At 41.7% G+C, this 13,275-nt stretch overlaps 1 protein-coding gene across 1 annotated transcript; it reads left to right on the forward strand.

Moving 5' to 3' along the window:
* Positions 1–2,305: 2,305 nt before the first annotated feature.
* Positions 2,306–13,068, forward strand: LAMP5 (lysosomal associated membrane protein family member 5). The gene is made up of 7 exons (XM_056567854.1): positions 2,306–3,057; positions 5,306–5,499; positions 5,669–5,841; positions 6,133–6,264; positions 6,653–6,758; positions 9,273–9,461; positions 11,487–13,068. The coding sequence occupies exons 2-7, from the start codon at positions 5,454–5,456 to the stop codon at positions 11,663–11,665; spliced, it is 825 nt and encodes a 274-aa protein (XP_056423829.1). The 5' UTR covers positions 2,306–3,057; positions 5,306–5,453; the 3' UTR covers positions 11,666–13,068.
* Positions 13,069–13,275: the final 207 nt, after the last annotated feature.

A 13,275-nucleotide genomic window follows, 5' to 3' on the forward strand; every position in this document is an offset into this window, starting at 1 on the left:
AGAAAATTATCGGTTCTGCACATAGGAGAGCTTTGTGTTTTCTCCCTTTTACCAGATTGGGAGGCAAAAATGCACTGCACATGATCCATCCTTAGAGAGTGAGCAGTGGGTTCAGCTAACTTAAATACACTTTTCACACACTTTTTCACCTATTGGTAAAAGGGGCATGGCTAAGGTGGAAAGTGGATGTGACCTAAATGCAAAAAAAATACACCAGCAGTTTGGAACACAATTCTGGTGTAAAGCAATCTAACTAATAGTTGGTCTAAACGTAGACTAGATGATACAAACTGTGCTCATACACTTTATATTAAAGGAGTACTCTAGTGTTGACTATTCCTCCTCCATTGTGCCCGGGCAGAAAAAAAAATGAAAATAAACTTTCACTCACCTTCCTGCGTTCCCCCGGAGCACTGCTACAGCTGATTTGTCCTTTGGTCACGTCTTCTTCCTTCTGCCATGTGCACGGATCGTCACACGGCGCTCACCTATCACTGGCCTCAGCGATGTCCCACCTCGAGCGGTGATGGGTGAGCGCCGTGTGACGATCTGTGCATAGCTAGAAGGCAGAAGATGGGACCAGAGGACAAATCAGCTGTAGCAGTGCTCCGGGGGAACGCAAGAAGGTGAGGGAAAGTTTATTTTCATTTTTTTTTTAACCCCAGGCTCAAGGGAGGAGGAATAGTCGGCACTAGAGTACTCCTTTAATATAAAGTGTAATGAGCACCTTAAGTTTGTACCATCTAGTCTAAGTTTAGACCAACTATTAGTTAGATTATTTTACACCAGAATCGTGGGCCAAAATGCTGGTGTATTTTTTTATGCATTTAGGTCACATCCACTTTCCACCTTAGCCATGCACCTTTTTCCAATAGGTTAAAAAGTGTGTGAAAGTGTATTTACATGTGTTCCTGTTGCAGATCGGCATTAAGTCACTGCACTCACCACTTGGTGCATATGGGGTGTGGTGTGGAGCCCAGTTGCGCAATATACAGACCGTCGCCCCGTGCGATTGAGAACCCCCCTAATTCCGTCTGCCTTCCTCTTTGATGTGAAATATGAAATAAAGAAGTACCCACATGTAAGATGAAACTAGGGTGAGTGCTCCGTGATTCTTTTCTCTTTGGAGTATATTGTATTTGTCTGCTTTTCACATGAGTAGCACCACCTGTGCAAGTGGAGTAGTATATATGAAGGCAGGACATCTTCACTAATGGCACTGAATTACATATATGGATAGGTGGTAGTGCCGGGAATATATCTGTTTTCTACGAATGGACTTTTTATTTTATTATTTTTTACCAACATTATGTTACGCGCAGTACAGAGATTGTCATCGCTCACAGCAGTCTATAGAGGCTTCCAGTCCTAACCAAGGTTTCCCAACCAGTGTGCCTTCAGCTGTTGCAAAACTACAACTCCCAGCATGCACAGACAGCCTTCAGAACATGATGCGACGTGGAGAGGACACACAAGGTCAACGAAATTCAGGATACACCAACACTTCTTTGATAAAAAAAAAAAAAAAAAAGCCCATGCAAATATATATATATATATATATATATATATTTTTTTTTTTTTTTGCATGCTTGGTTGCTAATTTTATTGCATATCACCAACATTATCTAAAGTGTTGTACGGAGATTGTCATCACTCACAGCAGTTTAGTGGAGCTTACAGTCTTGAAAGGTCTCCCAACCAGTGTGCCTCCAGCTGTTGCAAAACTACAACTCCCAGCATGCACGGACAGCCTACGGCTGTCCGTGCATGCTGGGAGTTGTAGTTTTGCAACAGCTGGAGGCCCAAAACATTGGTCTTAACTCATAATGAAGTATCAGAGGAAATCCAGGCAGTACTTCAAAGACCAGACAGATGTTACCATTGATTTGATTAAAATCCACCAGGACCCCAGTGCCATGCGAAGGAAAAAAAATATATATATATATATATATATATATATATATATATATATATATATACATAGACAACAAGATGCAGTGGAGCGAACCGAGGCAAGATGAACGAGCCGCCACATCATTAGGCAGAAGTGATCACAATCCCCAATTGTCAAATGATATGTTGTCAACAAGTGATTTGATGGCAGAAAAGAGTTGAGTCAGAGCAGCATTCACCCCCTGTCTACCCAACCACCCCCCTCTCCTGGTCGTGTACAACATCTTCTCTGCCACCTCACATGTGGGGGCGTTAGTCAAACGTATCATCTTCCCCCCTTTTTCTCCCAAATGAAAGCCTTTTGCCCTAATATATGGTAAGTACTGATTTCTCTGCATAGGCAAATATCAATGCATTTCTGTGCCTCCTCTTACTCATCCTACAGACCTCATGCAGTTCCATCCAGCTGACACATTGATCTGCACAATCCCATTCCTATCTATGTATCACAGTAAAGCATTATGATTCACAGCTCATTGTCAGTCCCGGTGCAAACAAAGGCTGCACAGAGAATTGCATGTGAATGATATGGATTCTGTGCGAAGTCAAGACACAGGGGGTCACTGGGAACACTAATAATCCTCCTTTCTATGTCTGTCCCCTCGGTATACAGAGGAGATCCTGCACCAAGCACATCAGCACCTCGGACAGTGAAGAGCTCTGCCTGGATCCTGGATGTGATGGGGTTTCAGCACCTTGGACAGCGATCTCTTCTATAGTCACCTCTGTTTCGTGCAGAAAGCAGCAGCCTGGAGAGTGATCACTAGAACACATAGGATTCAGCATCTTAGTGACAACTGGATCTTCAGCATCACCTTGGAAAGCAATCACTTGCCTGTAAGGATCGAACCCTCCACAGCGATCACTTTATAGAGATCTAATCTTCTTCAGCAGCTTGGACAGTGACCACTGGATTCTGGAGAGATCTATTCCATCCTTCCTTGGAAAGCAAAGATCTAACCTTCTTCAGCACTCTGGACAGCGATCACTTTTATCTGCGGAGATCTAACCAGCTTCTACACAGTGATACAACATTTTTGGCTGCAATCATTTGTGTCTATAGAGATCGAACCCAGCACTTTGGACAGTGACTACTTGCTGCAGGTCTATAGAGATCTATCCCTCTTCTGCACGTTCAACAGTTATTACTTGTGTCTAGAGATCTAACCTTCTTCTGTACCCTCTACAGTGATCACTTATATCTATAGAGATCTAACCTTCTTCTGTACCCTCTACAGTGATCACTTATATCTATAGAGATCTAACCTTCTTCTGTACCCTCTACAGTGATCACTTATATCTATAGAGATCTAACCTTCTTCTGTACCCTCTACAGTGATCACTTATATCTATAGGGATCTAACCTTCTTCTGTACCCTCTCCAGTGATCACTTATATCTATAGAGATCTAACCTTCTGTACCCTCTACAGTGATCACTTATATCTATAGAGATCTAACCTTCTGTACCCTCTACAGTGATCACTTATATCTATAGAGATCTAACCTTCTGTACCCTCTACAGTGATCACTTATATCTATAGAGATGTAACCTTCTTCTGTACTCTCTAGAGTCACAACTTATCTATAGAGATGTAACTAATTTTCACAGTCATCACTTGTGTCTAGAGATCGATAGTTCTTCTGTATCCTCTAAAGTCATAACTTATATCTATATAAATCTAACCTTCTTATGTACCCTCTACAGTTATCACCTATATCTATAGAGATCTAACCTTAGTCTGCACTCTGTACAGTAATCACTTGCTTCTATAGAATTCTAACCTTCTGCACTCTCTAAACTTTGTCTAGAGAGCTTAAATTATTCTGCACCCTATAGTGATCACTTGAACCTATAGAAATCAGTGATCACCTATATCTGCAGAACACTAACCTTCTTCTGCACTCTCTACAGTGATCACCTATATCTACAGAACACTAACCTTCTTCTGCACTCTCTACAGTGATCACCTATATCTACAGAACACTAACCTTCTTCTGCACTCTCTACAGTGATCACCTATATCTACAGAACACTAACCTTCTTCTGCACCCTCTACAGTGATCACATATATCTACAGAACACTAACCTTCTTCTTCCCTCTCTACAGTGATCACATATATCTACAGAACACTAACCTTCTTCTTCACTCTCTACAGTGATCACATATATCTACAGAACACTAACCTTTTTCTGCACCTTCTACAGTGATCGCCTATATCTACAGAACACTAACCTTCTTCTGCACCCTCTACAGTGATCACCTATATCTACAGAACACTAACCTTCTTCTGCACTCTCTACAGTGATCACATATATCTATAGAACACTAACCTTCTTCTGCACCCTCTACAGTGATCACCTATATCTACAGAACACTAACCTTCTTCTGCTCCCCCTACAGTGATCACCTATATCTACAGAACACTAACCTTCTTCTGCACCCTCTACAGTGATCACCTATATCTACAGAACACTAACCTTCTTCTGCACCCTCTACAGTGATCACCTATATCTACAGAACACTAACCTTCTTCTGCACTCTCTACAGTGATCACCTATATCTACAGAACACTAACCTTCTTCTGCACCCTCTACAGTGATCACCTATATCTACTGAACACTAACCTTCTTCTGCACTCTCTACAGTGATCACCTATATCTACAGAACACTAACCTTCTTCTGCACCCTCTACAGTGATCACATATATCTACAGAACACTAACCGTCTTCTGCACCCTCTACAGTGATCACATATATCTACAGAACACTAACCTTCTTCTGCACCCTCTACAGTGATCACCTATATCTACAGAACACTAACCTTCTGCACCCTCTACAGTGATCACCTATATCTACAGAACACTAACCTTCTTCTCCACTCTCTACAGTGATCACCTATATCTACAGAACACTAACCTTCTGCACCCTCTACAGTGATCACCTATATCTACTGAACACTAACCTTCTTCTGCACCCTCTACAGTGATCACATATATCTACAGAACACTAACCTTCTTCTGCTCCCACTACAGTGATCACCTATATCTACAGAACACTAACCTTCTTCTGCTCCCACTACAGTGATCACCTATATCTACAGAACACTAACCTTCTGCACCCTCTACAGTGATCACTTTTTCTGTATCCTCTACAGTGATGCTTAGTATTTCTATAGATCTCCTTATGCACCCTGAGCAGTGATTTCTAACCATATTCAGCACCTTGGACAGCAATCCCTTACATCTGTAGTGATCTGACACTATTCAGCACAGTGACCTGCAATCCTTTTGCTTATGTGCCTCCATGGTTACTTCAGCAATTTAGCAGCCTCCACTTTTTTTTGCCTGTAGAAATCTGAGTGAATCACGTTGGAAACTGTAAATGAGTGAGGGCTGGATGAGTCTGTGCTAGCACTGCGCAGTACACAACCTGCTTCTGCAGAACTCTGCTGGGTAACTGTCACTATTTATCAGGAAACTGCTAAAAGTCTCACTGAGCATGGAATTCTGCATCCTGGGACTGCACCTTCTTTTCCTTCTTACATGTAAGTCATATTTATTTTACTGAGGGGGCAGCTATTCATGTATTGTAAAGTCATTGTTCTGGACATAGTAGCACCATGTGTAATGTAGTAAGGCATGCAGCGAGGTCTAGATAAGACTGCAGTGTGTGCTGTAGCAGAAAGGGAATGATGTTTCTTCTTTGTTCCACAGACATTATTGGTCCTAACATGGCAGAACAAGAAGTTGAGAACCTCTCAGGTCTTTCTAGTAATCCTGACAAAAATATCTTTGTGATTCGTGAAAATGGGACGACCTGTCTTATGGCAGAATTCTCAGGGCGGATCATTGTTCCCTATGAGGTCCCTGCTAGTAATGAAGTGGATGTAAGTAGTCTATAGAAATGCATTAACTAATACACTCTCCTAAATAAGGTCAGTAAGAACTGGATAGGAAAACTTTCCCATGTATAAGTGATGCTAATGAATGGGTTAACTAAATGCTGGGAGTTGTAGCTTGGCGACAACTGGAGGCACCCTGGTTGGGAAACACTGCATTAATTGAATGCATGCATTGGGTACTGGAAGTAGTATACCGTACTGTATATGTAATACCTATATATGCTCAATAGTACAATGATGATGACGGTAATGATGAGGGTGATTTATCTCTTTCAGTGGAATTTGGAAGACGCTAATATCCAGCTGCCCAGAGATACAGAAATAAAGGGAAAATGCTGGAACAATGAGTCTGAACTGCATCTGACGTGGTCGGACAAATTGTGCACACTAAAATTATTCTTCGTCAAGGTAACTAAGACAATCTATGTTGTATTACTATATGAACAGCCAGTAGATAGATCTAAGATTAGTCAATACTACAATCCCAATCCATTCTCCACTAGCTATTTACTGATGTAGCAGCACCAAATCTTTCCAAAATAGTAGAGCAGAGTTTGTCATTTGGTTCAAAGCGTCTTAATATGATGTGGAATGTGGGTAAATTAGTTATTTTAAGTATGATTTATTATGAAGCATCAAAAAGGTTATAGAATTATAGCTGTGCAACATCTGTAAATACTATTATTGTATTATTTACTGTAGCCAATCCATATGACAACTCCATGTTCTGTAATATAAGGGTTTAGGCCAGCACTGTAGATACAACAGCTCAATAATGATTTTATGTCATTTGTAGGATGGACAAGATTCTACAAAATCCAGTTTAAGAGGCTGGAAAGTGAATAAAATTCAGTTCCTATATGACTTATCCGACCGCACAAACTTCAAAAATGGTGCAAGACGTGAGTATTCTCCGCCACTGCGGCATACCCTGTCATTTTTATTGTTCACTCTCCAATCACGATTGTCTACTCCGGCACACAGCAAGGGACCCGGAGCTCGCTGCATTGTACTTCTTTCACTAAGCAAACTGGTCTGATGAGATGGGAATGGGAAGGGAAAGGAACCTCTTTAATTTGTGGAATCCCACAATTTATGTATTATCTCTCGAAGTGTAAATAAGTGGAAGCTCATATGGTCAGAGGAGAGGGATCTGCAGGAGCTGAGTCATTTGGTTCACTTGACTGCGGATGTGCCACCAACAGATGTTCCTCCAATGCTGCTGACTACAGCGCTTGCTTTCCTGCCCCAAGCGCTCCCATCTGGGAATTATTTCTATTGGTAGAATTAAATATGTTCCATTTCTACATGATAATAACTTAAAAATCACAACAGTCTATAAACCATAAAAGTAGGTATACACAGAGATGTAACTGTAGAAACAAGAATTTTGGGGAGGCTCACATCACTAAATGAAATATATACCGAGGTAACCTGTGTTGCACGTACCCGTCGTGCCAAAAAGGTGAACAAATATTAAATGTAGAAACAGTCCTTAAGGTACATAAATACTAAAACTGCGCAATATATGACCAGTTGAACATATAGAAATATTTATTAATATATAAAAAAGTAATTAAAATGATGTTCTGACAGGGCCCATGCCAGAAGCACACATATTAACAAATAAAATAAAAATATAATATGACCACGTATAAGATAGTAGTATTAATGTCCACCTATAGATAAATAGTCTCTTTGTATGCCAATATCTATGTGTATAAATCCACTATGAGGTCCTCAGAAAGATAGTAAAAGTTCTCCGGTGCGCTGCACCACTCACCAATTGTATATGGATATGGTGTTAGTGTCTGTCCATGCGTACGGAGGGGTGTTGGGTACCTTCTGTAAAGTGCTTGGAGAAGTGGGGGGTGAGTGCCAGGAAGCAGCATCCTCGTGCGGCTGGAGAAAGATGTGCGCGCGCTGCGCAGTGGTCCACAAATGCCAGGGTTTCAGCTGGTGGTGGAAAAATGTCTATTTATGAGGTGGTATGTGGTCTGGGATGTCAAACGCGTTTCGGGGAGTTCCCTTCTTCAGTGGCAATATGTAGGGTGGAACATTAAAGGGGTACTCCACCCCTAGACATCTTATCCCCTATCCAAAGGATAGGGGATAAGATGTCTGAAAGCGGGGGTCCCGCCACTGGGGACCCCCGCAATCTTGGCTGTGGCACCCAGAAATCGGGAGCATGGAGCGAACTTCGCTCCTTGCCGGATGACTGGCGAGTTGATGTTACGGCCATGCCTCCTCAATGCAAGTCTATGGGAGGGGTACTCCGCCCCTAGACATCTTATCCCCTATCCAAAGGATAGGGGATAAAATGTCTGATCATGGGGGTCCTGCCACTGGGGACACCTGCAATCTCCCTATGGCACCCAGTGTTCGTTTAGAGCGCCGAGCGCAGTGCCCATCACAGCCAGACGCCCTCAATGCATGTCTATAAGAGGGGGCGTGATGGCCATTGGACCAGATGTCTAGGGGCGGGGTACCCCTTTAAGCTGTTAGAAAAGTCTTACACCCACTCTGCAGAAGCTAAATTGTAGGAAATATTTAATAAAGAGGATTTGTGGAGTTTTAATTTTACATTAAGGAAACAATTAAACAGTACAGAAAATTCAGCGCAAAAGTGTTCATAGCCTTTTAAAAAAATATGAGGACTGTTACATTTTCAACTTCCAAGACAGAAATTGGATTGGTTTCTTAGAATTTCTTATATTCTTTAAAGTTTACAGGGGTATTCAGAATGCCATCTAAGAGTAAAGTATTGCTTACTTTTCTGCTCCAGTTCTGAAACAACCAAAAATCCATTTGCCCATTATCAGAATACAATAGATTCCTTAAATTCTCCTGCTCACCCCCCTCCTGCAGCACTGCTTCCAGTTCCCCACAACCAGAGCTGCTGCAGAACCTTGCTCTACACTGCAGACTATGCCTCCGCACAGCAAGTCTACAAAATTTGCTATACTCATTCCCAGTCTGCTCCTCCTATTTAGCACAAAGCAGAATGCTGTTAACACATCTCAGTCTTCCATCCATGTTCCAATAAAGATATATACTTATATGTGTATATGACAGGTAAATGGTGATGTAGGCTGTAGGGGCTGGTCAGATGAGATGACATCACTTAGTGGGTGGGGCTGGAGCTCAGAGACAAGATTCAGCCACACCTCCTGAGGCAGCAGAGGATGATGCTTCATCTCTGAAGGGAGGAGCCGGGAATCTGCTGAGACAACATAACACTGACAATTAAAGCACTACACAACTTCCTGCCTGTACAGATTGTGATAACACTACATTAATAAGTTACATGTCTTGGTGTAATATTTTCTTTAAAAAAAAAAAAAATCCCCCTAATACCCTTTATGAATTTGTTTATATTTTGAAAATAACTCTTGATATTACTTTATTCTTCCTAGCTGGGAAGCACACTGCCAGCCGCCATAACCTATCCCTCATGGTCACACCAGCTGGAATGTCATATGAATGTGAGGCCCCTGAGAGAATCAGTCTGACCTCCACCGACCAGAAGAAGACTGTAGTGTTGTTCCTGTCTGAAGTCCACATTCAACCATTTGATATCAAGAGTGACTTTGTCTACAGTGAAGGTAAGGCGTTTAGCTATGTTAAAGGGGTACTCCAGTAAAAAACTATTTTTTCAAAATCAACTGGTGCCAGAAAGTTAAACAGATTTGTAAATTACTTCTATTTAAAAATCGTAATCCTTCCAGTACTTATCAGCTGCTGTATACTACAGAGGATGTTCTTTTCTCTTTGAATTTCTTTGCTGTCTGACCACAGTGCTTTCTGCTGACACCTCTTCCCATGTCAGGGACTGTCCAGAGCAGGACCAAATCCTCATAGCAACCTATCCTGCTCTTGAAAGTTCCTGACATGGACAGAGGTGTCAGGAGAGAGCACTGTGGTCAGACAGAAAGAAATTCTACAAGAAAAAACCTTCCTGTGAAGCATACAGCAGTACTCGAAGGATGAAGATTTTTATACAGAAGTAATTTACAAATCTGTATAACTTTCTGGCACCAGTTGATTTAAAAAGATTATTTTCCACCGGAGTACCCCTTTAAGTAAAATACTGTTTGCTAATAAAATAATAATAATTAATGTTAGTTCCTTTGTAAATAGTCTTGATGAAACATACTTTACTGTTTTATGTCCACAGCTTTTATGCATATCCGTGTGTCCTATAGTGTCTGTGCCGTCGAATACCACAGTCATATAGCTATAACTTATTTGAGTAATTAAAGGGGTACTCCACCCCTGGACATTTTATCTCCTATCCAAAGGATAGGGGATAAAATGTCTGATCATGGGGGTCTGGCCACTGGGACTCCCTACGATCTCCAGGCAGCACTCCGGTGTTCTAAACATTTTTGTTCAGACCCTGGGTTTGGGTGGCCGTTGTCATGATGTCACGTCACGCCCCCTCCATTTATGTCTATGGGAGGGGGCGTGATGAGTGTCCACAGCTGCCATGCCCCCTCCCCCGCTCAATCAGTCATCTTATGCCCTACCATTTGGATAGGGGATACGATGTCCAGGAGTACCCCTTTTAAGAACTGAGGGATAGGATTTGTTTAAAGTCTGAACATGGAGACACACAGATTGGCTGTGAACACGAAATAGTAGAAGATTTTTTTTAATCTATACTGGTTGTTAAAGAGGTACTCCAGTGCAAAACATCTTATCCCCTATCAAAAGGATAGGGTATAAGATGTTAGATCGTGGGGGTTCCAGCAGCGTCTGGAACATGGGAGCGTGCAGCTCCCATGTCCGTGACATCACACCACGCCCCCTCCATTCATGTCTATGGGTGGGGGCATGATGGCTAGTATGTAGCCATCACACCTCCTCCCAAAGACCTGAATGGAGGGGCTGTGGTGGCTATAGTCCCCAGTCATCCGGCACGGAGCAGAGTTCGCTATGTGCATGGAGATGCCCAGTGGCGGGATTCCTGCGATCTAACATCTTATCCCCTATCCTTTTGATAGGGGGTAAAATGTTTTGTGCCAGAGTACCCCTTTAAGGTATGCAATCCCTTTAATATTCATTACCTCTTCTTCAAAGCAAACTCATAAAGGGGTTTTTACCAGGGCCTGAAAATTATTTGCCAATCCACACGATAGGTCATAAGTAGCTGATTGGTGGGGGTCCAACGAATGGGACCCCCCCATTGATCATGGGAATGGTGGTCCCTTGCCCTTGATATTTTTTTATGCAAAATTTAAGGTGTTTTTTTCAAGCTACTATTGATTTTCATGTGAGATCTGAGCTGACCCACTCTGTAAGGTGACACTTTTTTTTAGACTCTTTTGAACATTCTCCATGGAAGTCAACAGGAAATGGAAACTATGCATTTTTGTTAGGCAATTTTTGGGGGTAATTTTTTGCCAGTCTGAACATACCCTTAGGAAAGCTTCAGCCACTTTGTTTCCTGTCAGCAACACTGGGCTATTAAAAGGGCAACCTTTAATTATTGATCAGACCACCCATGTCTATTATGAGACACCCTTTAAGTCCAAAATAATATTACACATTTTTCAGTCCAGTCAACAGCTGTCCAAGTGAAAATAACAAAAAGATTTTACTAAGCACTGTTTTCTTTCCTGTTCCAGAATACAGATGCCTTACGGATCAGAGAAAACAATTGGAAGAGACATTACCTCTAATTTTGGGCCTAACCTTGGGAGTGGCCATTGTGATCATCCTGGCTGTGTATCACGTGCACCATAAAATGACAGCCAACCAAGTGCAAATCCCACGAGACAGATCTCTATATAAACACATGGGCTAGACAAAGACTTACTAAATGCAAGGCACATCGATTATCAGGTAGAAAAAGCAAACAGCACTTTCCTGATATTCCTTCCACTGTCTTCCTTCGAGCTGTATCCTACAAACATGTCCCCACATAGCTGTGATGTGCCCGTAGTGGTTACTTTTACTGCACTGGAAACCAATCATGTGCTCTAAGCCTCATACACAAGCAAAAAGTAGATGCACAACCATACATGGGGGCATCCTGAGTCTCTATGGTTCAATACAATGGAGCAGTAGGCACTCAATGTGTCGCCATATGGTGTATGTGTCTATTATTGTATTACTGAAGGAAGAATATCTTTATAATATGGCGTCCAATTGATCATGACCATATGAAATTGGACACATGCAGAGGTGTAGTATTGCACCATATTGGTGCTATACGGCTGCTCTGTACAGCTTGGAACATGTACTGGCCATATTCTGTATGTGTGCATGAGGCCTACCACTTCCAGTGTAGAATCCATGCCAGTTTAAGTGTAGATTTCTTTTAAATATTTTTACATATTTTGATATTATTAAGATTTTAGGAGATAACCATCCTACATATCTAATGCCATATTTCGAGATACATTAATAGTTGTGAAACTCTAATACGAAAACTATGCATGTTAGATAATGATAACATATTCAAACTTAAATCAAAACATGTATAAATATTGTTAAATAATTTTAAGCTTTACACAGAGTTTTTATGGACAATTGTAAACACCAAAAATTGTCAAAAGCTTTTCTACTACCGATAGAGTGTTTCCCTTTAACTAATTTAATGCTATGACAATTGTTGGGTAGGGATAAAAAAAAAAAACTACAAGCCTCACTTATGAAAACAAGAGCAAATAAGGAATGGAACGGCCATCTGTAGATCATCATCTAATAAATTCTTAAAAGAGGTTCTCCGCTGCCCCAGCGTTCAGAAAAGTTTGTTTTGAACGCTCGGATCGGGCAGCGGGGGTCATTACATCATGTCCACGCTCCTTGTGACGTCACACCATGCCCCCTCAATGCCATGCCCTCTGCCATAGATTTGCATTGTGATGTCACAACGGGCATGGCCATGATGTCACGACCCCCGCCGTTCGCTCCAAGCATTCTAGAGGAACGCCGGGTGCTTCACAGAGATCTCGGGGGTCCCAGCTGCGGGACCCCCATGATCAGATATGTTCTCCCCTATCCTCTGAATAGGGGATAAGATGTCTAGAGGCGGAGTACCCGTTAACTCTTAATCTACAGTGGAAGCATCACAGTCGACCAGTTGTCATGTGCTCCTCTTTGATACATGAGGCCGTATGAGCGCAGGAGGCATGCTGCATGCTTTGTTATTGTGCAATTCTTTACATTATGACATCACACTGTAAAATACAGCTTTGGCTACTATGCATCTCCTTCCTTTTTGTGAAAAGTCAATGGCTGTTTGGGTCATAAAATGTATTTGCTGGAAATGGTTTCCTTTTTTAAGGGTATAAAGTCCATGTAGATGTAACTAGACTTGATATAGGTAGAAGGACAATAGGAGAAATTATTTAAGGGTTATTTTCCCCTCAACATTTATGTCATATCTGCAGGACATGCCATAAATGTCTG

The sequence above is a fragment of the Hyla sarda genome, chromosome 3 (genome assembly GCF_029499605.1).
Source record: "Hyla sarda isolate aHylSar1 chromosome 3, aHylSar1.hap1, whole genome shotgun sequence".
Classification (NCBI taxonomy): Eukaryota; Metazoa; Chordata; class Amphibia; order Anura; family Hylidae; genus Hyla; species Hyla sarda.

What these genes read in the sequence shown, in the direction of transcription:
- LAMP5 (XM_056567854.1), top strand. Translation starts at nt 5,454, where the DNA reads ATGGAATTCTGCATCCTGGGACTGCACCTTCTTTTCCTTCTTACAT. An exon ending in TAAAATTATTCTTCGTCAAG is followed by an intron (nt 6,265 to 6,652) that starts GTAACTAAGACA and finishes TGTCATTTGTAG; the next exon opens with GATGGACAAGATTCTACAAA. An exon ending in TGACTTTGTCTACAGTGAAG is followed by an intron (nt 9,462 to 11,486) that starts GTAAGGCGTTTA and finishes TTCCTGTTCCAG; the next exon opens with AATACAGATGCCTTACGGAT.